Source organism: Podarcis tiliguerta (assembly GCF_965153285.1).
Source record: "Podarcis tiliguerta genome assembly, chromosome: 4".
Classification (NCBI taxonomy): Eukaryota; Metazoa; Chordata; class Lepidosauria; order Squamata; family Lacertidae; genus Podarcis; species Podarcis tiliguerta.
The window spans coordinates 96,159,234-96,184,746 of record NC_139537.1 but is presented as its reverse complement, the minus strand read 5'-3'; the positions used below and the strand labels follow the sequence as shown (position 1 = coordinate 96,184,746).

The 25,513-nt window shown below is 43.6% G+C and overlaps 1 protein-coding gene across 5 annotated transcripts in view; it reads right to left on the bottom strand.

Moving 5' to 3' along the window:
- The window catches only part of KLHL1 (kelch like family member 1), a 135,303-nt gene extending 110,203 nt beyond the window's left edge, over window positions 1-25,100 (bottom strand). For 2 of the 5 annotated variants that reach the window (XM_083435834.1, XM_083435836.1), the window contains exon 1: window positions 24,212-25,097. In XM_083435834.1, coding sequence (XP_083291960.1) covers window positions 24,212-24,699 — 488 coding nt within the window. In that variant the 5' untranslated portion in view covers window positions 24,700-25,097. Of the gene's footprint in view, window positions 1-24,211 lie in introns of all 5 variants that reach the window. The other 3 variants (XM_083435837.1, XM_083435835.1, XM_083435833.1) reach the window with 3 other exon arrangements.
- Between the last annotated feature and the right edge of the window lie 413 nt (window positions 25,101-25,513).

The window sequence follows — 25,513 nt, the reverse complement described above, 5'->3', positions numbered from 1 at the left end:
ATGAGCAATGCAAAGAAATAGAGGAAAACAACAGAATGGGAAGAACCAGAGATCTGTTCAAGAAAATTGGAGATATGAAAGGAACATTTCGTTCAAAGATTTCCATAATAAAGGACAAAAATGGTAAGGACCTAACAGAAGCAGAAGACATCAAGAAGAGGTGGCAAGAATACACAGAGGAATTATACCAGAAAAATATGGATGTCTCGTACACCCCAGGTAGTGTGGTTGTTGACCTTGAGCCAGACATCCTGGAGAGTGAAGTCAAATGGGCCTTAGAAAGCACTGCAAATAACAAGGCCAGTGGAAGTGATGGTATTCCAGCTGAACTATTTAAAATTTTAAAAGATGATGCTGTTAAGGTGCTACACTCAATATGCCAGCAAGTTTGGAAAACTCAGCAATGGCCAGAGGATTGGAGAAGGTCAGTCTACATCCCAATCCCAAAGAAGGGCAGTGCTAAAGAATGCTCCAACTACCGCACAATTGCACTCATTTCACACGCTAGCAAGGTTATGCTTAAAATTCTTCAAGGAAGGCTCAAGCAGTATGTGGACCGAGAACTCCCAGAAGTGCAAGCTGGATTTAGAAGAGGCAGAGGAACCAGAGACCAAATTGCAAACATGCGCTGGATTATGGAGAAAGCTAGAGAGTTCCAGAAAGACATCTACTTCTGCTTCATTGACTATGCAAAAGCCTTTGACAGTGTCGACCACAGCAAACTATGGCAAGTTCTTAAAGAAATGGGAGTGCCTGATCACCTCATCTGTCTCCTGAGAAATCTCTATGTGGGACAAGAAGCTACAGTTAGAACTGGATATGGAACAACTGATTGGTTCAAAATTGGGAAAGGAGTACGACAAGGCTGTATTTTGTCTCCCTGCTTATTTAACTTATATGCAGAATTCATCATGCGAAAGGCTGGGCTGGATGAATCCCTAGCTGGAATTAAGATTGCTGGAAGAAATATCAACAACCTCAGATATGCAGATGACACAACCTTGATGGCAGAAAGTGAGGAGGAATTAAAAAACCTTTTATTGAGGGTGAAAGAGGAGAGCGCAAAATATGGTCTGAAGCTCAACATCAAAAAAACGAAGATCATGGCCACTGGTCCCATCACCTCCTGGCAAATAGAAGGGGAGGAAATGGAGGCAGTGAGAGATTTTACTTTCTTGGGCTCCATGATCACTGCAGATGGTGACAGCAGCCACGAAATTAAGAGACGCCTGCTTCTTGGGAGGAAAGCAATGACAAACCTAGACAGCGTTTTAAAAAGTAGAGACATCACCTTGCCAACAAAGGTCCGTATAGTAAAAGCTATGGTTTTCCCAGTAGTGATGTATGGAAGTGAGAGCTGGACCATAAAGAAGGCTGATCGCCGAAGAATTGACGCTTTTGAATTATGGTGCTGGAGGAGACTCTTGAGAGTCCCATGGACTGCAAGAAGATCAAACGCATCCATTCTTAAGGAAATCAGCCCTGAGTGCTCACTGGAAGGACAGATCGTGAAGCTGAGGCTCCAATACTTTGGCCATCTCATGAGAAGAGAAGACTCACTGGAAAAGACCCTGATGTTGGGAAAGATGGAGGGCACAAGGAGAAGGGGACGACAGAGGATGAGATGGTTAGACGGTGTTCTCGAAGCTACAAACATGAACCTGACCAAACTGCGGGTGGCAGTGGAAGACAGGAGTGCCTGGCGTGCTCTGGTCCATGGGGTCACGAAGAGTCGGACACGACTGAACGACTAAACAACAACAACATGATGACCTCTGTCGGAATAGAAAAAGGGAAAATGTGTTGCTATTAATTCTGCTTGATCTCAGCTTTTTCGATCATGGTATTTTTTCTGGAGCAGCTGTCCAAGCTCCAAGTGGTTGGCACCACACTGCAATGGTTCAATGCGGCTCATAGTAAAATGGCAGGAACAGTCCACTACCTCTCACTGGCCACACTCTTCTCTACCAGGATGCACAGAAGATGAAGGGGGAGGATGCAGCAACTTGCTTTCTTGGCCTTGCAATGGATTTTCCTGATGTGGAGGGAGGAGATGGAGGAGATACTACACATGGCAATAAAGCATGACAATTCATGACAACATATCAGTGGTCTGTTACAGGATTCAGTTTCGGAACTAAATGGACAGAGTGTGAACAATAAGGAGGAAACAAGCTATTATTGTAGAGAATATTAATATCATGAAGATATTACTGCAGAGGGACCTGTGACCTGTTCACATGCTGACATCCAATAATGTACGTGGTACCTTGCAAAAGGTTCCTCTGTTTCTTTACCTTTCAGCTATGGGGAAGTAGCAGAACACTTTATCCCAGTTTCCTAACTCCAGAAATTACATTTTCTGGGTGGGAAAAAAAATAAGGGGAGGAGTCTGCAGGGGTTTTTCACACATCGGCCAAAAAAGTATATGTAAAGCCATCTCTGGCTTTTTTTTTTTTTTTAATAACACACATTTCTTATGAGCAGGTAATTAGATCTAATTATATAATCCTCTAGCTAGTATTTTAATCCAGTCTATTATGTTTATGAAGTCTTCTTTATTGATTTCTTTTCTTGTTTTAACTAAAGGGAATAGCAAACAGAAAAGGATGTAAGAGCATTATAAAAACAAATATACGCCAACACCCTAGGGATTTCTTCAAATCTTTTTCTTGTAAATAGATTTGAAAGAAAAAGATGTGCTATTTTGATTTCAAGAGGGAAAGGCAAATCATTTTTCCCCCCAATTTTTTTTCCAAGACAGAGAACCCTTACCCATGTAAACACTTTATAGCAGGCTGTGTAGCCCAGTGGTGTCTGCATGAGACTGGTACATGCTCTCCAAGATCGCAAGTAGAGGTCTTTCCTACTCCCATAACAGGCATCTAACAACAACTGATGAATTTCTTATTTCTAGATAGCACCACACACCTTTCATCCAAGTCTTACATTTACGATCAAGGACTGACTGCTAAACGCTGAGACAGGCTTTCGCTAGGGATTATAGGTGAGTGGTTAGGGGTTTGCTAGGAAAGGCAACACAGATTATTTCCCTGTGGGGAAGGACAAGATCCTAGAAAGGGTCTAGAAGTGTTTTACTGACTTAGTAATACAAATCAACATTCTAGAAATCAACAATTCTAGAAACAAGTTTAAAGTGGAAGTTTTAGGTACCTTCTTAATTATTCCTGATTGAAACTATTAAGTTCTAACCCCCATCTTGTGTGTTTAAATAAAATTCCAGTTTTGCACCCAACATGCCTCATCCGTACTCCAGCATCCTCTGCAAGCTGCCCAAGGGAAGAGACCAACAGCGGCGGCCATGGGATGTCTCCCACCCACTTTCATCATGGTAGAAGCATCTTTAGGTCTACACATTTGAAAACTTATCCAAAAGATATTATGCTTTAATTGCAGGATTCAGGAGCCAGCCCTGCTGCTTAATAAGGGTTTCAAACCATATGAAACAACCACTCGTGTTTTAAAACCCTAATTAAACATATTGTTTCCTTTTCCCTTTCCGCCGCCATCCAACTGCACTGCAGCTCTCCATCCACCAGTTCTCCATCCACCAGTTAGGGACTGTAATGTTTCCTGCAGAGAATGTGCTGGTGAATCAGGGCAGGACTGAACGCTTTGTTCACCAGCTGGTGGGCAGAGGCTGCCTTCCCTTCCTTCTCACACCCTACACCCCGCCCCAAACACCAAACCTTTAACAAATAGCTCAAGTTGATCCAGCAATGCCTCAACCCAAACTAGCTAAAGCCCGGGTCATCAAAAACTGCCTCAATTCAGTTCAGGATCCATGTTTCAGCCAGATGAGGTGCAAAGCCCGAATACGTAACACCTTGGTACATTAACCTTTCCTCCAAGATTACAAATGAAGCAATCTTTTGAGCGCCTTTGACCCCAAACCTGAAGTCTTTCACTGAAACCAGTTTGTTGTTAACTGAAATATTAACAATTTTAATGCTTTCTTCTGTCTGCATAGGAAATCTTCAAAACGTTTGTATTCAGCAGAAGGGGTGAATTAAACTTTTATTCTCAAATTTAAAATTTCATATGGTTTAAGTTTATTAAATTTTAATATGAATGTGGAGATTCTGAAATGCTCTCTTTAATAGAGAGTAGCTATATATCTCCCAGAATAATAATAAAAAGCCCTTTCCCACAAGTCTTACAGGCACCTTTCATTCTTCCCTTTCAAACTACTTTTCATAAATGCATGAAAAAGTCAAAACAAATAGAAGTAATCTAGGAGTTCATGTTTGTACAAACTTTATCAAAAACCTGACTGCAAAAAACGAAACATGGCCTGTGTTTAAAATCTCCAACAGAAATAGTATTCACAGGTTGTTAATTTAGGATTGTTTTTGTATATCAATAATCCATGTTCCTACAAGCAGGGAATTCCAGAAAGCTTTAAAGCTCATGCACACTCTTCTTCACCTTCCAAGACTATCTCATATTTCTTCAATCTTGAGTTGGCTCTGGGAATGTGGATTCACGATTAAATGCCAGTTGTGTATACCCTTCTACTAAGACCTACAGTGCTTTTCACTTCCTAGCATTCCAATTTGGATATGGTACCATTTTCAAAAAGATTGGAGAATGAATAATGAAAGCAACACAGGGAAGCATTTGCAAAACTTTTGTAACATTCCAAAATTTTAATGTTTGGGTTCCCGGGCATAATGTGAGGGAAAGCACATTGGCAGGCACCACCTCTGCCATCTAGAAGGGAGAGACATCAACAGGCTGTCTTGTCAGGGTGGCACAGCTTATTTCAACTTTGCAAGTCTCTCCTAAACCTAGTTTCCCTGTCTGCTTGCAGGAGGAGGGAATCCTAAGCTTTTGTGCCTGGCCCATTAAAGGTAAAGGTAAAGGTACCCCTGCCCGTACGGGCCAGTCATGTCCGACTCTAGGGTTGTGCGCCCATCTCACTTAAGAGGCCGGGGGCCAGCGCTGTCCGGAGACACTTCCGGGTCACGTGGCCAGCGTGACGAAGCTGCTCTGGCGAGCCAGCACCAGCGCAGCACACGGAAACGCCATTTACCTTCCCGCTATAAAGCGGTCCCTATTTATCTACTTCCACCCGGGAGTGCTTTCAAACTGCTAGGTAGGCAGGAGCTGGGACCAAACGACGGGAGCTCACCCCGCCGCAGGGATTCGAACCGCCGACCATGCGATCGGCAAGTCCTAGGCGCTGAGGTTTTACCCACAGCGCCACCCGCGTCCCTTGCCTGGCCCATTACCCGGGATCAAACCACAGAGGTGATGATAGCCTTTGACACCATTTGTGAATTAATGGTACTTTTGGAGTGCCTTTGTAATTGGTAGCCGACAATCCCTCATCCTAAATGAAGGTGTAGGAAAATGCCACTTGTGAACAATATGGAGAACGACAGTGAACAAGAACTATACGATGCTCAAGTTTTCAGTTCTCTGCACTTCACTAAACATCCTAGCAGGTATTCCACCATTGTCTATGTGCAGTGTATTCCTAACTAATGATGTAGATTTGGGAGATCTGTCTGCATGGTGCCCCGAGTCCCTTCCAATTGTTGGGTTCCCACATCTGTGGTGGGGAGGAGGTAAAGCAAACTCATCAATCCAGTCCCTTTGTCTAGGCAATAGTTGTGAATCAGAATAGTTAAGTACCATAATTACTATAACCAATGAAGTTTCTCTGTGTCTTGGGGCAAATGGGTGGGCTTTTCCCCTTCCCACCTGGCTGGAAGGACAATAGAAGAGTCGCCAGTTGTGAGAGAACTGGGCAGAAATGCAGGCCAGGAATCTGGAGGTAGACACATGCTTGATTTGTGCTGGAATCCAAGGCTGTGACTAAGGGAGAAGCAAGATGTGATGGGGTGTTAATACTTTGAGCCCCTCCATCATAGGCTCATGTTGTATATATGTGCAAATAAAACAATGTAAATTCTAAAGACACCGCAGTCTCTGCTGACCTCCTTTCCAAGGAAACCAAACCCTGGAATCTCTCTGCTTAGACAGTGGGAGGCGTGTAACACTATGCATACTGCATACCAAACGGCATCACTTTTTAATATTTGCTTAACTGAAAAGAAACTGAAGGCAAACAAAGAAGAGGTTCTTATATTCCCTTGCAACTTTCTTCTCCCCTGATTACAGTTTCGTTTTGTAAACAAAACAGGGCCTAAAGAATTCAGTGCTTAATTTCTTTAAAAAATAAACCTAATAATGCAAAAGTCCCAACAAAGGCATAAATTGTTCAGCTCTTAATGGGCTGAATTACTCATCCCTAAATGGCTTGGTTCCTACACATCATATGGTCTGATCCTATGCATGTTTATTGAAGTAAGTCTATTGCGTTCTGTGGGCTTACTCCGAAGTGTACACAGAACTGCAAATTCAGAAGCTGCTGTAGCAGATATTGGAAGCTGAGGTAGCAGAATGGTTAAGGGTATGAGAAATGAGTTCCAGACTCAGATCTCAACTCAGCTATAAATTATCCAGGTGAACTTATGCAAGCCACTGATATGTTGACTTGGATGCTATGTTTAACTTTGTCCTCAATATGATCTATCTCCATGTCACAATTATTTTTGCTCTGCTGTAATGGCTCGCTGTGTGGGCTGTCCTAGCCACATGGATTCTTTCCCAGTATCCAGCATTGACCAAAAGCACTTTTCATATGATCAGGAAGAATGGCATTGCAACTGTTGGAGAAATTGCATCAGGGTAAGGACAGTTGCCACAGGGAGAAGGTTTTTTGTTTTTTGTTTTAATTACATACTTCTTTTGGGGCACAAGCAAATTGTCTGAGCAGTTTACTGCAATATTAAAGCTAAACACCAACATATTCATAGAGTTAAGGGGGGAAGCAATCAGCAATAGAAAAAAAATTACATAAAGACCAGATTAAACTAACAAACCAAACCTAACACAATTTAAAAGTCCTACACTATGAAAATGGTCCACCTGGCACTGAAAAGATAACACAGTCAGCATCACTCCAGGATCCCTGAGTTCAAAACACACAACACAGAATACGTTATCAGAATCTTCACCTAACTCATTTTAGCCATAAAAGAGACTGGCGGGAGGTAGCATATAGATCTCACGTGGTCTGACAGGGATAGGGAGCTGAAATCACTCCATTGTCATGGTCAGACCAATTTCTGGTGAAGTTTGCATTTGCTATGGCTACTTCTCCCTGTAGTGGTGGGAAACCAGTTTAAAATGCCCATCCATGGAGACTTATGGAACCCGCTGGATTTCTGCTTTTCCATTGGAGATAACTGTCGATCCTGCTGAGCCTCTGGAGCTGCTGAACGGAGAGATGAAATGGGCTATTTATTGGCATAAACACTCATAATTGTCCTCTCTGCTATGGAGCTTGTTTTGATCCCTGATATACCAGGGACTTCCAAGTGATGAAACAGGATGGGCAAAGGCTAGAGCACAACTGGTGGAAATATTGCATTGAACCCCACCGAATGCTGATTAGAGTGCATAACTTGTCTGCTATGCGGTGGGGAAGGTGCCAAAGAAGTCCTGTCTCTGTCACTTGAGGCACAGGTAGCCTCAGTGGATGTAGTAAAGATCTTCAGTCCAGAAACCTGTTCATTTTCTTATCTGAACAAAACCTTGGTTTGGCTTAGTTGAGATCCAGTGTGGTGTAGTGGTTAAGAGCGGTAGACTCGTAATCTGGTGAACCGGGTTCGCGTCCCCACTCCTCCACATGCAGCTGCTGGGTGACCTTGAGCTAGTCACACTTCTCTGAAGTCTCTCAGCCTCACTCACCTCACAGAGTGTTTGTTGTGGGGGAGGAAGGGAAAGGAGAATGTTAGCCGCTTTGAGACTCCTTCGGGTAGTGATAAAGCGGGATATCAAATCCAAACTCTTCTTCTACTTCTTAGCATGTCAGTGCTTAATATCTAACTTTACAAGGCTTTTGTTAGTATTATTATAGTATCTAGGAGACAGTGTGCGTATTACCTTGAAAACACATCCCTATGGTAATAGCACGTTTATCTACAGCAGCTGTCCAGCAGGACCATCACCATGGCATGGGGAATCCTTTAGTGTATCATATGCAACAGTCTTAAAAATTCAACTTCTTTGCTCTTCTTCTGACATATGCGGTCTAGAGCTGAAGTAGAGTCCAATATATTTCTCTGAACTCACTTCCTGATTTATCCCAACTGCATGATTTAGGGCAGATGTGGATTAACATCCATCTTAAAAGGTCTGTTTTTTTGTTTTCCTTTTACAAAGCAAAAGCATTTATCAGGATCTGTTTACAAAAGTGAAAACATAGCTAATCTATGTTAAGTGCACAGTCATTCTTACATAAGCTTAGCACTCCTTCCATGAATCCGAGTGACAGCAGGCACTGGTTGTTTCACTGGAAATTGGCCAGCAGCAGTAGACTGCTATCTATCTTCTGACCTCCCATGATTAAGGCATACAACCATATTATTTTAGTTTTATACCATTTAACTGCAACACTCAGAGGATCCTGGTGTTCTTCATCCCTAGTCCTTCATTCACAGATCAATTTCCACGATTTCCTGGGAACAGAGAATGGTTGCTATACCAGTTTAAGTCTGTAACGTAAATATACCGTTGGTGTTCCAATACTCCTGAAAGTGAACTTGTAGGTAAGTAAGTTTAATGTCTTGTTTGGGGCAGCATTTGTTTCACCAGTACATGATCCTTTAAATGGAGATGAAGAATTCACAGGCTCCTCTTTACTCCCATAGGAGAGCATAACATCTTGAGGTTTAAAAAAAGGAAAGGAAAAGGAAACTCCAGTATCATAACTTTAAAATGAATCCTATTGAAAAGGTAGAAAAATAATGGCAGTGCTGTGGAAGAGGCTTAGTGTAAGACACAATATTGCCATTTTAACCCTGTTATAAGATTTTCAATATACTTGCTCTTTCACATATCACTCTTCTGTAACTTAATTCCCAATGGCACTAAATCCTATTAAGTATGTATCAACACAAAAAGTGCAGCAAGGTTGAAATATGTTCATAGACAGCCATAATAAATTCATTCAAAAATAATTATCTACTTGATAAACAGGTCACCACCCACAGATTATTTACCCATCTAAGGTTGTCTGGTGTATAAATCCTTGGTAGCTGTCAAAAATAACTGCACTGAGTACAAACACCATGGACACATTGCACTCACTACATTGGCAAAGAAAAAGTGTTTTATATAAGTTGTTCATGCATTCTAACACTGTGACACCAGATGGCGCTGTGGAGTTCCATTTTTGCCAACCCAATTTCTCATACAGTGGTGCCTTGCAAGACAAAAAGAATCCGTTCCGTGAGTCTCTTCGTCTTGCGGTTTTTTTCGTCTTGCGAAGCAAGCCCATTAGCGTCTTAGCGGATTAGCGCTATTAGCGGTTTAGCGGCTATTAGCAGCTATTAAAGGCTTAAGGGATTAGCGGATTAGCTGCTAAAAGGCTATTAGCGGCTTAGCGGGTTTAGTGGATCAGCTGATAAATGGCTTAGCGATCAGCTGTTAAGCGGCTTAGTGATCAGCTGTTAAGCGGATTAGCGGCTTGGGAAAAAGGGGGGGAGGGGGGAAAAACCCGCAGGAACTCGCAATACATTTTCGTCTTGCAAAGCAAGCCCATAGCAAATTCGTTTTGCGAAGCACCTCCAAAACGGAAAACCCTTTCGTCTAGCGGGTTTTCCGTCTTGCGAGGCATTTGTCTTGCGGGGCACCACTGTACAAAGTTTGCAAGGTGTTTTATTGAAACACTTCTTTCAAGGGTCTAGATCATGCCCATGTTTTTAAATTGTTGCACAAGGAACATGCATTCAAAAAAGCATATCACACACACACACACACACACACACACACACACAAAACAACATGTGAAATAACACATGTAGTTGATTAGACCTAGGGCATCCAGTATCAAACTTGACTTTTGTTCACATTGCACTCACAACACAATTCATAGCTGGACATAATTAGCAAGAAGCAATTTCAGCTGGCTAGTTTCCACTTGGATAACTCTTCCAAAAGAACCTAACCACCTTATCAGAAACCAGCCAGAGTCCCTGAGACTGTTGATGGATGATCTTACCCATCTTAATGCTACTTCCTGTTTGCCTCCCCTTCTCTTTCTCAACAATAATGATTTCTTTGGCAGTCCATCACTGGATACCTGCCACTTCTTGCTACTTACTACACTATTCAATTCTCAGCATCTCTCTTCCCTGTCTCATTCCAAGCCTGCCATTTCTGAATCTGAAGCAGTCAGATCACCCATGTGTTTCATTTACCCCTATAATTGTTCAAAACATATTAAAAAAATTTACTAAACATTTTCAATCTTGATCTATGCCCAATGATTATTTGTGAAATCTGTATACAGTGGTACCTCTGGTTACGTACTTAATTCGTTCCGGAGGTCCGTTCTTAATCTGAAACTGTTCTTAACCTGAAGCGCCACTTTAGCTAATGGGGCCTCCCACTGCTGCTGTGTGATTTCTGTTCTCATCCTGAAGCAAAATTCTTAACCCAAGGTACTATTTCTGGGTTAGCGGAGTCGGTAACCCGAAGCTTATGTAACCTGAAGCATATGTACCTTCCACCCAGCAGTCGGTGAGGGTGGGACAATCAAGGTGATGCTACTCACCTGTCTTCCCAGGTGTGAATGTTGATGCCAATTCCTTAGAGGGAGGGGGTGGGCAAGAGGAGCTCAGAATGGTGCAAGTGGAGCAACAGATTGGGGGCTCAGCAAGGTTCAGGTGCAGGAGCATGAGAGTCAAATCAGGGCCCTACAGTTTACAAGAGGGGTTGGCAAACTAAGGTCTGTGGGCTGGATCAGGCCCAATTGCCTTCAGGATCTGGCCCGCGGACTGTCCGTGGATCACCGTGGGGATTCTGTTCATTCAGGCTGCACCATTCCGCCCCCCTCACACAAACACACACACACACACACACACCGCGGTGGTGCCTCCTCCCTCCCTCCTCCTGGCTTCTCTCCGCCCTGCCTAGAGGAGGAAGGAGGCTGGGCTGAGCGCCATTTTAAGCAGCCCCTCTCCAGAGCCAGCCCTTTCGTGCCACTCATCTTCCCTCCGCCATTGTCGCCGCCGCCCTGGTGCTCCTGTGGGCCAGAGAGAAGAGCAGACAAGCTCACTCTGCCTACCCACGAGAAGCGGCGGCGGCAGTGGTGGTGGCGGCAGCCCCTGGGAATGTAAGCGCAGCAGCTGCGGCCAGAGGGTGGGGAGGAGGACTACTTGCCCCCCTTGCCTCTTCTTCCAGCCCCCCCCCAGTGCCACTTCTCCAGCCCACCACAAGATCTGAGGGACAGTGGACCGGCCCATGGTTTAAAAAAATTGCTGGCCCCTGGTTTACAGGCTAACACAGCTGCATAATCATAACTTTACAAATATAGAGAAATATTAAGAATCACGTAGTGGGTTGGAAGCAGACCAGCACATTTGTGAACAGAAGGGAATAGGAACCAACAGAAGTTCCCATGTAAAGAATGAGGAAGGAGTTAATTTTTGTTGGTTTTGTCTTCCTGCTACAGCCTCCAGCACCACCTCTCAGTAACACTTCCCACCCATTCCAGAGGGTCAGCCTTTCAGGGTCACAATGGAGTGGATGGGAAAGAGGAATAAGAAAAAATAAAACACCTTTTCCCTTCCTTCAATGGGACAATAAATTTCTGAACTTGCAGGTAACTGTCACTGAACATGGGTCAACATGATACGGAATGATCCCATCCTAGTTGGTGGATGCCGTTTGCTCTCGATTCAGCCCTTACATTTTCAGCTCTTACCCTGACATGGGGGCATCTGCTATCTACACATGGTGCTTATTTGAAGTGCTGTTTATTGCTTTCATACTGCTCTTTCATACCGTGGGGCACTAAATATTTCTGTGTTAATTTCTTTAATTGTAACCCAAGCCAGGAGGTGCTGCACAGCAGAAACGTTCTCTTAACACAAGAGAAATTGCATCACCGTGTCAATGACGAGGGATACTGCAGATTGCAATGGTAGCCAACATCTCACCATTCAATGCTAGAAAGCAACAACATCCATCCCATATCAGAAGCTGGACAGGGTTGTCTGACAGTCTGTAGAACCTAGTAGTCAAAGAATAAATAGTATGTAATGGGGATTATTCTAGCATTAATTTCACTGGGATTTAGTCTGAACTCTATAGTTCCTTGCCATCTGTTTTCTCTAGTGATTCAGCTCACCTTCCCCCTTCTCATTCTTATTTTCTGTCATCACTCTTTCTCTTACTCCCTATTTACGCCTCTACATTTGGGTCATGTGAGGGGGTGGGTTGTCAAACGAGATATCAGGTATAGTGAAGCAGATTTTCACGAAATGCTGAATCTGAATCTAATTCACTGCATCAGTGGAGAACTGCTTGGGTATGTATATCTGACAAATATTTAGGGCACAACCCTATATTTGAGTTCTGCCAGGTAAGGAACCGTAGGATTTGGTGGAAGTCATGATATGTTTATGGAAGACAAGATACGATAACATGAAAAAACTCCAGTGGAACTATTTTTGTGTTGAACAATCTTTTTTAAAGTAGATAAATATGGAGCATTATTTGGCAGATTTAACAAACAAATGCTCCCATGTAAATAAATGCTCCCTTGTTAATTAATTAAACTGATACCTAATGCAAGGTGGTCTCTAAGAAACTTACAAACATGCTTTAAAACATACAAAATTGTTGCAAAATGTTTGTTAAATTCTGACGGCCATTTTTAAATGTAAAACACAAGCCGCTAAAGAATACAAAGAAACACAAACTCATCAGCAAACCCAGAACAACAGGCATGTTACAAGGCTGCAGTCTTAGGAACAGCATGCATGTGAAAGAGGTGCAGCCACAGTATGTGAAGATTTAACAAGAATGAGCAATTTTAACAGCTACCCTGGGCTCCACATGATATTACCTGCCCTGCTCTTCACCCCACCAGCCACAATGGGCATCATAAGGTAGTTTTTCTGTTGAAAAGGAAGGACACAGAAAGTTTTTTCAAAAAAAAGAAATCCTGACTTCTGTTTTAAACTTAATGCTAGGAAAGCTTATAGCGAGAGTAAGATTTACAGCTAGATCCATGTTTAATCACAGTGATTTTAATGGGATGGAAACTGAGAATCACAATTGAATCAACTAAAAGCGCAGCCAAGACTTTACTGTGCCATAAAACAAATTTGGGATGGGGCTAAACTACACCAGAGCAATGTCACAAAATACAATGTCATGCTAGTACCGCATGACTATTACACTGGCACTGCAAGCAGAAATGCCATCACAAAAATATAGGGACCAGAGTAGGTTTCTTGTTCAGAGGAAGGACAACCCAACTTTATGTTCTATCTTTATGTTTTATGCACCTGAGAATATACCCATCCACATGAAAAGAAAGTCTTGCTCTCCTTTTGCTATAATTTGAATTTTGAATAATGAAATGAGTTCTGAAGGAAGAACAAAAGAAGGCATCCAAGCAGCTCAACAGGGATTAGTCCAAGCACAAGGATGCAGAAATCTAACCAGTTGCGCACCTCCACTAGCTGCCTATATAAATCTGCTTCCATTCAAATCCCTAGTGTAGAATTTGAATACATTTTCTTTTGCTTCAATTTTGAAAGCTGAAATTATGGAGAAAAAACTTATTTCAGGTTGTTTAGGAAACTGCTAACAAAAATATTAAATTTATCAGGGGCTGCAATCTAGGGAGAAAAAAACTTTCCCAAAGAATTTGTATTCATGGTCAAAGATTCTTATTTATAAAATGACACCTGCGTAGAGGCTGAACTAGTAGCTCAGCTGGTAATTAGGCAGATGGCACATAAGAGCCTTTGTTCTATTTAAAACTTTTATTTCTTTATCCATTTTGGGATTCAGAAGAGACACTTACAATCCTTTTTCTAAGCATCTTTGCTGGGATATAAATTTCAATGTTCTCGGATGCATTTAATTCCACGCAAAAGGTCATTAGGACTGGAGTATTACTATAATGAGGTTATAGGAACAGTCAGTGGCGTAGCGTGGGTTGTCAGCACCCGGGGCAAGGCAAGTACTTTGCGCCCCCTAACCCGTGGAGCCAGGTAGGGGCAGAGAGCTGCGAGTGCGAGCGCCCCCCCCCCCGATGTTGCGCCCGGTGCGTCCGACCCCCCCCCCTGCACCCCCCTCGCTACGGCACTGGGAACAGTAGAATCCCATTTATTTAAAGAAAGGGGGATAGGAAGGAATTGGGTTGCGAGATGAAGAAAATGCACTGTGACTGCATCAAAAGAAAGATGGAAGCTCACAAAATGAGGACGCATAAAATGGCAATTCAAATGCATTCACAGAAGTTTTTAGCAATAAACAAAAATGTCAGTCCTTTGCATAAAAACCCTCCAGAAAATGTTTTGCCTACAAATGCAATACTCCAAACTTTTACTCTGTGATCTGAATCCAAGTGAAGTGAAACAGGATTTCAGCAAGATGTCCCCAATGTCTCTTGGTATGAATATCCAGCCTTTACAAGTTCCCATTGTTGCATTAATAAGGATTTTCCAAAGCTTGTCTCCCAACTTTTCAAGGAGATTATAGAAATCTAGTGTAAAATAAGGAACTAAAAAACAAACAAATTTTAAAAAATCCCTCTAATACATAGATGATGCTTAATTCCTCTGAACTTGTGCTATGGCCCTGTATGAGTGGGGGAGAAGAAAGAGTATGAAGGCAGATACCAAGAAAAGGTTCACCTCCTGGCAATAACTATCCAAGGCTGAATAGGTTCAGTGATTAATCTCAATTTTTACGCATTTCGTGACACCTTTACCTTTGCTAGCTAAAAGACCAGAAAATAAGTAGCATGTTACCACTGTGGTCAGATTTTGAGTACAAACAGGACAGAATATTGGGTTTTTGAGTTACCATAATATAATTTTATTCATTTGTTCATTAAATTTGTATACCATCCTTCATCCGAATCTCTCATAAGAATGTAAGAGCCTGCTGGATGAGGACAATGGCTCATCTAGTCCAGCTTCCTCTTCTCAGTTGCCACCCAGGTGCCCAAATGGGAAACTTGCAAGCAGGATTCAAGCACAAGAGCCCTCTGCCCTCCTGTGGTTTTCAGCAGCTGGTATTCAGAAGCATTGCTGCCTTCAGTTGTGGAGGCAGAGCACAGCCATCAGGGCTAGTAGAGTTCAATAGCCCTCCATGATTTTGTCTAATCCTCATTTAAGTCCATCTAGGTTGGTGGCTACCACTGGCTTCTGTGAGACTGAGTTCCATAGCTTAACTAGGTATTGTGTGAAAAGGTGCTTTATTTTGTCTGACTCAGGACTCCTTTCTGATTCCTTCATCCATGCCATGGACAATTTTCTAAACTTCTATCGTGTCCCCTCTTCTCCAAACACCCATTTTCTCTAAACTAAAAAGTCCCAAATACTGCTCCGTTCCTTGATCATTTTGGTTGCCCTTTTCTGAATATTTTTCAAGACTACAATGTCCTTTTTGAAGCGAGATGACCAGAATTATATGCAGTATGGCAAATGTGGTCACGACATAGTTTTGTATAACTGCATTATAATAAAAGCAACTTTCCCCCCCTTTCCTTTCCTAATGATCCCTAGCACGGAATTTAAATTTTCACAGGTGTTGCTCACTGGGTCAGCATCCTCTTTGAGCTATCTGCTACAACCCTGAGGTCTCATTTCTGATAAGTCACTGCCATCTCAGACGCCCACAACTGTATATTGTGAAATTATAATATATATATTTTTTTGCCTTTGCATGTATCATTTTACACTTGTTTACACTGAATTGCATTTGGCATTTTACCACCTATGCACTGAGTCTGGTGCGGTCCTTGTGGAACTCTTCACAATCACTTTTCGTTTTAATGACCCTGACAAGTTAGTAACATTAGCAACCTTGAGCACTGCTCACTCCAAATTCTCAATCGTTTATGAACAAGTTTAAAGGTACAGGTCCCTATATTGATCCTTTCAGTACCCCACTTTCTACATCTTTCCTCTTGGAGAAGTGTCTATTTATTCTCACTTAACCTGCAACTTGACCAATTTGGGATCCTCAAGAGGACCTCTCCTCTTATTATTTGCCTGCTAAGCTTAGTTAGCACAGTTTCATAACTTGTGTTGCTGCGGTGCGATTAGTACAGAGAATCTAGCCAGGAAATACAAAGTTAAAACTTACTGCAAGTTTAGGCCACTATAATAGAAAGTAATGATGATAGAAAGTAATAATAATATTATCAGCCAAAGATACTAATATATTAGAAGAATCTGATAGCTTACACAAATTCTTGTGTTTTAGAAATCTACTGTTGTAGTTTCAAGGAGGGTGGGAATCATCATTATTTTTCAGGAATCTTGACTGCCAAGTCGAAAATAAAGGGGGAAAGACATAAGCTAAGACAATAATTGTAAGTCAAGAACTCAAAGCCTCAGGTTAAAGCAATGTCCAGTTACAAGAGGGGTCAGCAAACCTTTTCAGCAGGGGGCCAGTCCACTGTCCCTCAGACCTTGGGGGGGGGGACTATATTTGGGGGGGGGATAAACAAATTTCTATGGCACACAAATAACCTAGAGGTGCATTTTAAATAAAAGCGCACAATCTACTCATGTAAAAACATGCTGATTCCTGGACCGTCTGCGGGCTGGATTTAGAAGGCGAGTGGGCCGGATCTGGCCCCCGGGCCTTAGTTTGCCTACCCATGAGTTACAATAATAGATCTCGCAATCATAAGTGATTTTGGAAATGTTGCATGCAATACTACAGATCTGAGCAGCCTTATAATCAAATAAGCAAAATTACAGTCCTAATGTAGGTAAGATGTGACATTCTTGCATGGATCCTATGTGGGATGCAATCTTTCTCTCTTCTCCCCAAACCCTCCTTTTTTGCATTTGGGTTAATTCCTTAGGCTGCAATCCTAACCCCATTAAGTTACGAGTTGCTGGCATCTGTCTGTCCTGAAAGAGACAATGGAGTGCACCTGCGAGGGCGAAGCCAGGCTGGTGTGTTAGCATCACCGACATGACCTCCTTGAGGTGCAAGCCTGGGCAGTATGTATGGAGGTCCTGGGCTGCCAAGATGATGTGGTCCAAAGGAAAGCAGAACAATATGTTTGCACCAGCAAGATTTGAATAATATTCTCAGATATATCATTAGGACACTATAAAACTGCATACAGTTCTCCTAGGGGGAGTGCTTTCGGCTGCACAATGAAATTTCCCCTCTCTCTTATCTCCATACCTGCCCCCAGCCTGCCATGCACATCTTAAATCTGTTCCAGAGGGTTGGGGAGGGGAGACCCATAATGTATTTAGGAGGTCTGGAGAGAACCCAGGGACAGGAGGGGGAATGAAGTTCTGTTGTACAGCCCAAAGTGCTTGAACTAGCAGAAGTATCAAGCTTAAATTTACCACCATGATCTTTGCTGGTAGCACTTTTTCTTTAGCTCTTGCACATTTTCGTTGTTTATGTAGCATAGTTGCTGTGTAATGAACCATGTTCATTGATAAACACACTAAAAGCTTATTTCAAGAAGATTAAACATTTTTCTTCCACAGCTGAAAACACCACAAAATTATAAAGCAGTTGCTGTCAGGCTAATTCTCATTTAATGACCTGCCTACCTCAGGCAGGTTACACAATCTGGATATATTACTATATTGAAACATTTAACACAAGAATATTTTTTGTTTATAATACAGTGGTACCTCGGGTTACATACGCTTCAGGTTACATACGCTTCAGGTTACAGACTCCACTAACCCAGAAATAGTACCTCGGGTTAAGAACTTTGCTTCAGGATGAGAACAGAAATTGTGCTCAGGCGGCGTGGCGGCAGCGGGAGGCCCCATTAGCTAAAGTGGTGCTTCAGGTTAAGAACAGTTTCAGGTTAAGAACAGACCTCCGGAACGAATTAAGTACTTAACCCGAGGTACCACTGTAATTTTAAGACTCTAATGAGGTAAGGCGAAAACAAGAATACAGTGAACTCCAAAGGGCAGCAGAGACAGAAATATGGCTAATTCGTTTTCCTTGGTCTTTCAGGCTGTGTTTGGCTGTTTCAAAACAACATTTTTTAAAGAAAACTGAGTATGATATGATAAAGCCACAGTTCATTCTTGTGTAGAAACTCAGGACTTAACTATAAGTTACATTAATAGTGTTTTTAAAATAACATGTTTGGGATGGCCATGCCTCCCTCTTGAAAATCCTTTCCTCTGTTCTCTTTCCTACAGAATATCCCCTCAAGCTTCTGTGCATCAGGTGCCATGTGATGCAAATAGGACTTCTGGAGACAATTAGCAGCGTTAAAGGGCAGGGTGGCAAGGGAACCAGCCCAGGGAAAGTGTTAAAAGCACTTCCACGTTGCTTTTAAGCGGTGCCACAATGACTCTTAAGAAAGTGGTGGCCAATCCTTAAAAATATTTTAAATAGATAAGGTGTTATTTTGAAGTTACTGTAAATTTATTGGCTAGTTTGGACTCTCTTTCTTATATCCCAATGTTGTTTGCTATTTAACCAGAGACAGCAACAAAAAAATGAGTCAACATACAAAAAGCTCTATTAAATCCCCACCCATTTCCAGCTTTAGCAGCCATGCTATTGAAGATATTATTTAATAAATAAGAGAGAAATGAAGTAAAAATGAATCATCCCCAAGCTTTTCCCTTGATCTCAGAGCACCTAGTGACCACTGAGATTATCATTCTATACAAACCTATACATGTTTGTTGAGAAGTAAATTCCATGGCAGCTTTGATGATTTTAAAATCCTAACGATTTCAGTTGGAGGGTCAAGTAGGTAGAATCATAGAATAGAATCATAGAATCATAGAGTTGGAAGAGACCACAAGGGCCATCGAGTCCAACCCCCTGCCAAGCAGGAAACACCATCAGAGCACTCCTGACATATGGTTGTCAAGCCTCTGCTTAAAGACCTCCAAAGAAGGAGACTCCACCACACTCCTTGGCAGCAAATTCCACTGTCAAACAGCTCTTACTGTCAGGAAGTTCTTCCTAATGTTTAGGTGGAATCTTCTTTCTTGTAGTTTGGATCCATTGCTCCGTGTCCGCTTCTCTGGAGCAGCAGAAAAAAACCTTTCTCCCTCCTCTATGTGACATCCTTTTATATATTTGAACATGGCTATCATATCACCCCTTAACCTCCTCTTCTCCAGACTAAACATGCCCAGCTCCCTTAGCCGTTCCTCATAAGGCATCGTTTCCAGGCCTTTGACCATTTTGGTTGCCCTCCTCTGGACACGTTCCAGTTTGTCAGTGTCCTTCTTGAACTGTGGTGCCCAGAACTGGACACAGTACTCCAGGTGAGGTCTGACCAGAGCAGAATACAGTGGCACTATTACTTCCCTTGATCTAGATGCTATACTCCTATTGATGCAGCCCAGAATTGCATTGGCTTTTTTAGCTGCCGCGTCACACTGTTGGCTCATGTCAAGTTTGTGGTCAACCAAGACTCCTAGATCCTTTTCACATGTACTGCTCTCAAGCCAGGTGTCACCCATCTTGTATTTGTGCCTCTCATTTTTTTTGCCCAAGTGCAATACTTTACATTTCTCCCTGTTAAAATTCATCTTGTTTGTTTTTGCCCAGTTCTCTAATCTGTCAAGGTCATTTTGAAGTGTGATCCTGTCCTCTGGGGTGTTAGCCACCCCTCCCAGTTTGGTGTCATTTGCAAATTTGATCAGGATGCCCTTGAGTCCATCATCCAAGTCGTTGATAAAGATGTTGAATAAGACCGGGCCCAAGACAGAACCCTGTGGCACCCCACTAGTCACTCTTCTCCAGGATGAAGAGGAACCATTGATGAGCACCCTTTGGGTCCGGTCAGTCAGCCAGTTACAAATCCACTGAGTGGTAGCATAGTCAAGACCGCATTTTACCAGCTTCTTTACAAGAATATCATGGGGCACCTTGTCAAATGCCTTGCTGAAATCAAGGTAGGCTACATCCACCGCGTTCTCTTCATCTACCAGGCTTGTAAGGTACTTGGATCTGTCCCATTGAAATCAAAGGAACTTAAAACTTTGGCTGGCATTTAACCTATGTATCCAACCAGGAAATGAAAAAGAACACTTCATCACATTTTTCTTCTAAATTCCCATGCCTACCGAAGAACCTCTCTTCAGGTTCAAAGCTTCCAAACATGATTGGAACTTGCTGATCATCCAAAAGAAGGCATCGTTTCACTTTTCCTGTTCCTTCCATTTTGCAGAATCACCAGTATAGCTACAAATTCCCCTGATGCTCCCAAAGTAAGAGAACTACATGAATACCCACAAAACTTTTCAATAAAAAAGTCAAATTGTATGAAATCAGTTTCTCCGCTTCACTGCCTTGAAACTGATTCATATATTGTTATACGCACAAATGACTGCTCACACAAGCGGACCACTCACGTGAACAGCCTAGTAATGGGGCTGAGATCTCACACAGGTTCCCACCTGCCAATTCACATGAGCCTGTCCCATTCTTTCCAAACAAAGAGCAAAGCATCTTTTATGCCTTCCAAACTAAAGTAGTGATTGAGCAATTGTGAATAAAAGACTGCGCAGAACTACACCTAGGGCACCAGACAAGGGATTCCTAACCCTGTGTTTTGCTGCCAAACAGTGCTGCTTATAGGTCAGGTATTTTTAGAGAATAGACTGGAAGCTCAGATGGAGGTTGTCATTTCCCACCCACTGCCTTTTATCTGAAGCACTCACTGCCACTTTCCCTCTGCTTGCCCAGGTTCCACAATGTGTTTGTGGCTTTCTGGTTTGTTTGTTTGTTATTGCAAAACTGATGAGGTGAGCACCTATTTTATGCATGTCCTTAAGCACAGTAACCATCTTTCCATCTGGCATTTTCCAGGCACTACTTTCACCCATGAAACCATGAGGATGGCTGGGACTCCTCCTCCTCCTACAAATAACACTGTTCTAACCTGCCGTTGCCATGAATGTAAAGTACTCCAAAACACTCCCAGAAGTTTGCACCGTAATTACATTACATCAGTTTTTGGTTTCTCATTGGTTTTTATTTGGGAGGTTTTTGCCATCTAAAAATATACAGTAATTTTCTTCCTGCCTGATCTAAACATTACCTATATTTTTATGCAATGGTAAGCGATTTCTCTTCCCAACACCCAGAATATGAAGGTAAAATAAGGTAATACAGATGGTTCCCCTTTGGTGTTCAGAGCAAAGATAATTGAATAACACAGAAAAATGACTAGACATACAAAAGTGGTCCAGTTTTGCTAAAACAAGTACTACTGAATCAACAGTTTTTAACTTCAGGAAGTTCAGAATTTTCCCGTCTATGTCCTTGGTCATTTCGGAAACTTCAGTTGTTTATCTAGAATCATGGAAGGATAGCAACTAAGTGCAGACGCAACAATCTGTCGATAGTTTTGTGGCAAATACTGTACATTGGTAGTTTCACAGTTAAGATTACCACTGGAGAATTTGGGGAGCATGAAACAATTTCCCCAAAGCTAGGATTTTACATGCAGCATTTAAGAAAGGCATAGACCTACTAAATGTGATCTCTGAACTCCAGACTTAGCAGTGAAGCAAATTTAACAAGTGTCATATCCAGCAAAACACACTGATCTCTTGATACAAGCAGACAACAATTCTTTAGGTGTTTGAGCTCTTTAAGATGGGACCTGACAATTCAGTTCCATCTTGGTTAACTGCAAAGCTGAAAATTCAGACCCCTGCCTGCTTGCCTTCCTATAAATCTGAGTGGCATCCAGAAAGTTTTTTTAAAAAAACCTTTCATTTCTGTACCTCAACATTTGATTAGATGTAACCCAGACAAAATGAAACACTTAAGTTGTGGTTTTAACAGAAGCGCATCTAAGCATGTACTCTTGTCATTCAAATGACAGGCTTAAAATGGCTTAACTTTGATTTGATCATGCCTGTTGACAATTAGACATGTTCTTAACAGCCCTGATTTAACATTCAGGCACCCCAGAAAGAGAAAAAACTGGGGCACATTTAAAGTAAGTAGAGATGAAATAAAAGTTTCTGCTCTGAAAGCCTTACATACTGAGAGAAAGGAAGGCATGGTCTCTTATTGAATTAATCAAAAGAAAATGCAAACAGAACACTTCATCTGACAAAATGGAAATAGTGCATGGTTATTAGTGCAAATACTTGTGAAGCTCAACCCCAAACATATTTACTCAGAAGTTCCATTAATGCCAACGACACTTGACTGACGTACTGCAACCTAGCTCCATCTTTTTGGGACTGATTGACTGACATGGACTCCAAATGTTTATGGAAACTTTGAGGGTACCACAAGGCAACGCAGCAAACACTGGCTACAGGACTTTTCTATCTGAGCATGGAGCTTTAACTGAATAGTGGTTTTTTAATATGAGCCCAATACTAAAATGCTTGGGAACCAAGACTTTAATAACTTTTGGGACTTCTAGCAGAAGCAAATAACCTAGTAGCACATGTTTAGAATTCATATACTAATCAGTCCAATCTTTAAGCCTTCAGCGACAATATGTATCTTAAAAATGTATCGAGAATATGAGCTTGGATATTAAAATTCATAACCTAGCTATAAAATGAGAGAATCAGAATTCAAGGTGGTACCCTTTGTCCTACAAGTTTAAAGCCTTTATCTTCATCATCTGTCTCCAAACTGACTGTGGCTATTTGGTATGGCAGAAAGGCATTCTGCATATATTCAAACACACCCATCCTTACGTTATTAGTTCATGTGTTCCAGACTTATGTCCAAGCACTGGGGGGGGGCGATATGGGGCAGGACTCTGCTTGAGTCTAGCTCAAATTAAATTGTCTGAAGGTATTGCACAAGTATCCTTAGAAGGCAATTGTTAAGAGCAAGAGAGATTGATATCAAACCAAGCAAATCAATTTGAGATTACAAAGTTTTGTTACTGTGATCCCTGTCAAATGAAGAACTCCTGGCTGGTCCTCCTGCAGCATAATTTTAACAAAAACCTTTGCTGTAAAACTCACTGAAGAGAAAAGAGAATTACATACCCTCTCCAGCAAATCAGCATTGTCACAGTCCATCCAAAGTTAAACACTTTAGATTTAAACAGGAATGATTTAAGCATGTCATTAATTCTCACCGAAAACAACGACACTTAAAGTGCATGCGATCAGCCAGATTGTTTAATTGTAGCCTATATGCTGATCCCACTGCAGGGTCCATGCAGAGTCAGAAATAACTGCACATTCATTTGAAATGTGGGGTTCAGTGCATGCAATGGATTTAAAACCATGTGGTAAAAGTACATGGGGCAAAATGGAAAGTTCCTCCGGTTATTCACCTGGAAACTGTTTAACTTGAGCTCCATGTCCACTCCTACAACTTTAGAAAATTACTCTTCCTCACTGACTCTGTCGTTTGGGCTGTTACACTGGCAGATTTGAAACAGCATTTGCAGAGGGGTGGAGAAGCCTAAGTGAAATTACTCTTTGGCATGGAGGAAAGCCCCAGAGTATGGTGGCATCATGAAGGCTAAGTGCATGATCCATCAAAGATGAGTAATTTAAAGAGCCACTGGTGTTAAAGGGAGGGTTAAATGTGCACTTAAATCCCTCCCTTTGAACTCAGAGGGATATGCAGCCCTTTCCTACCCATCTTTACTCAAGTTCTACCAGTTTCCAAGTCTTGAAGGCTGGGATCTGATGCATGGACGGAGAGTAAGCATCGCGGACACAGTAAACTGCCAAAGAAGCAATCTCGGGAGTGAGCCCCGCTGAGTTCCGCTTCCAAGCCAACATGCTCAGCACCCAGCTGTTCATTTCAAGCAAGACTGCAGCCATGCAGAGTGGAGAGTAGGTTGAAAGGCTCAGAAGTCTCCCAGAGTTCAGTAGGGCTTACTCCCGAGAAAGCATGCATCTGGCAGAGGTGGGCTGGGAATGTGCCTCATTTCGCGTCTCCCTCCTGTTATCCTATTGCAAAGAAGATCAAGGGGGCAAACATGTGCGATGAACTCTCCCGTGGAGTGGGGCGTCGCGAGGGTGACCTTAAAGAAAACCAAAACCTACAGGGGATGAGCACGCTGACCTTCCTAAGGAAGGCGCCTCTGTGTGTGTGTGTGGACACCCCTCTCTCCCCAAAGGCAGCCTCGCCTCGTTTGGCCAGCTGCTCCCCTGAGCGGGTACTGTACCTGTGCGCGGCCCCTTCACCTGTTGCCTGGCCTCCGCCCTCCAGGAAGGGCGCCGGCTCTTCCTTGACCTCGCGCAGCACCAGCGTCTTCTCCCGCTCGCGCGTAAACTCCCCCGGCGCGCCTCGGCCGGGCGCCTCCTCCAGGGACTCCACGTAGAAAGCGGTGCGAGGGGCCGGCTGGCGCCGCTGCTGCTCGGCCAGTCCATGGAGCCGCGTGGCGGGCAGCAAAGTCCCGTTGAGGGGCGGCGGGGAGGCAGCGCAAGGCGGCGGCGAGGAGGACGAGGGCGACGAAGAGGCAGCTTTCTTCCAGAAGGCGCCGCTGCTCCTCTCCTGGCTCTTCAGCAGGCGGCTCTGGCTCGGCCCCCAGTGCTCGAAGCTGCTGTCCTGCTGCAAGCAGCCGCCGGCCGGGGCCGCCGGGTGGCTGAACAGTTTCCAGCGGAGGCGCAAAATGTGCTTCACGTCAAAGTCCTTCCGACCCGAGTTCGACATGCTGCTGCTGCTGCTGCCTCCGAGGCCGCCGCGGAGGGAGACGAAGAGGGGCGCGCGGCGGCGGCGAGGCTGGAGCCAGGCGCCTCTTTCCCCGCTCCGCTCGCCTCACGGAGGAGGGAATCTCCGCGGGGAAGCGGCGAAGGAAGGGGCTTGAAAAGAAGAACGGCGCAAATAAACGTAGACGCAAGGCAGTTCCAGAGGTAGACCGGGGAAAGGCGGCGGCGGCGGCGCCCTCAGCGAAGCTGACGGCAGCTGACGGAGGGCGCCTCCAAACTGCGCGGAGGGCGAAGCGAAGGAGCGAGCGGGGCTCCCGCCACAGAGCGCACCGAGGGACTGGCGGCGGGGAAAAGCGCGCGCTGCTCTCGTGGACGAGGCGGTGGGGGGAGTCCTCCGCTGTGCCCCCCCCCAGCCCTTTTCCAGGCTCCGGCGGCAGCAGCAGCTCCAGTAGGAAAGCAGGTGGCTTCTTCCTCCTCCTCAGCAGCAGCAGCAGCCGCCTCCTTTCCCTGGCGCGGAAGTGTGTGGAAAGGAGCCTGGAGTTCTTCGCTCCCCTCAGGAAGCCTTCTCTGAAGGGCTGGGGGGAAGCGGCGTCGAAAGTTGCGTAGCCTTTAAGGGCTACTTAGTCGGAGGGGAGGCGGCGCGGCTCCTCTCGGCGGGGCATATTAGCTCGCTCGCTCTCTCTCTCTCTCACGCGCGCGCAGCTGTCAAGGTCCTCGCTGAACCATTTTCTCTCCGCCTGCTGCCGCCGCCTCTCCAGCGCCTCCCTCTCCGGCGCTGTCAATAAAGGATGCAGATGTTCAGAGAAGCCTTGGGCGGC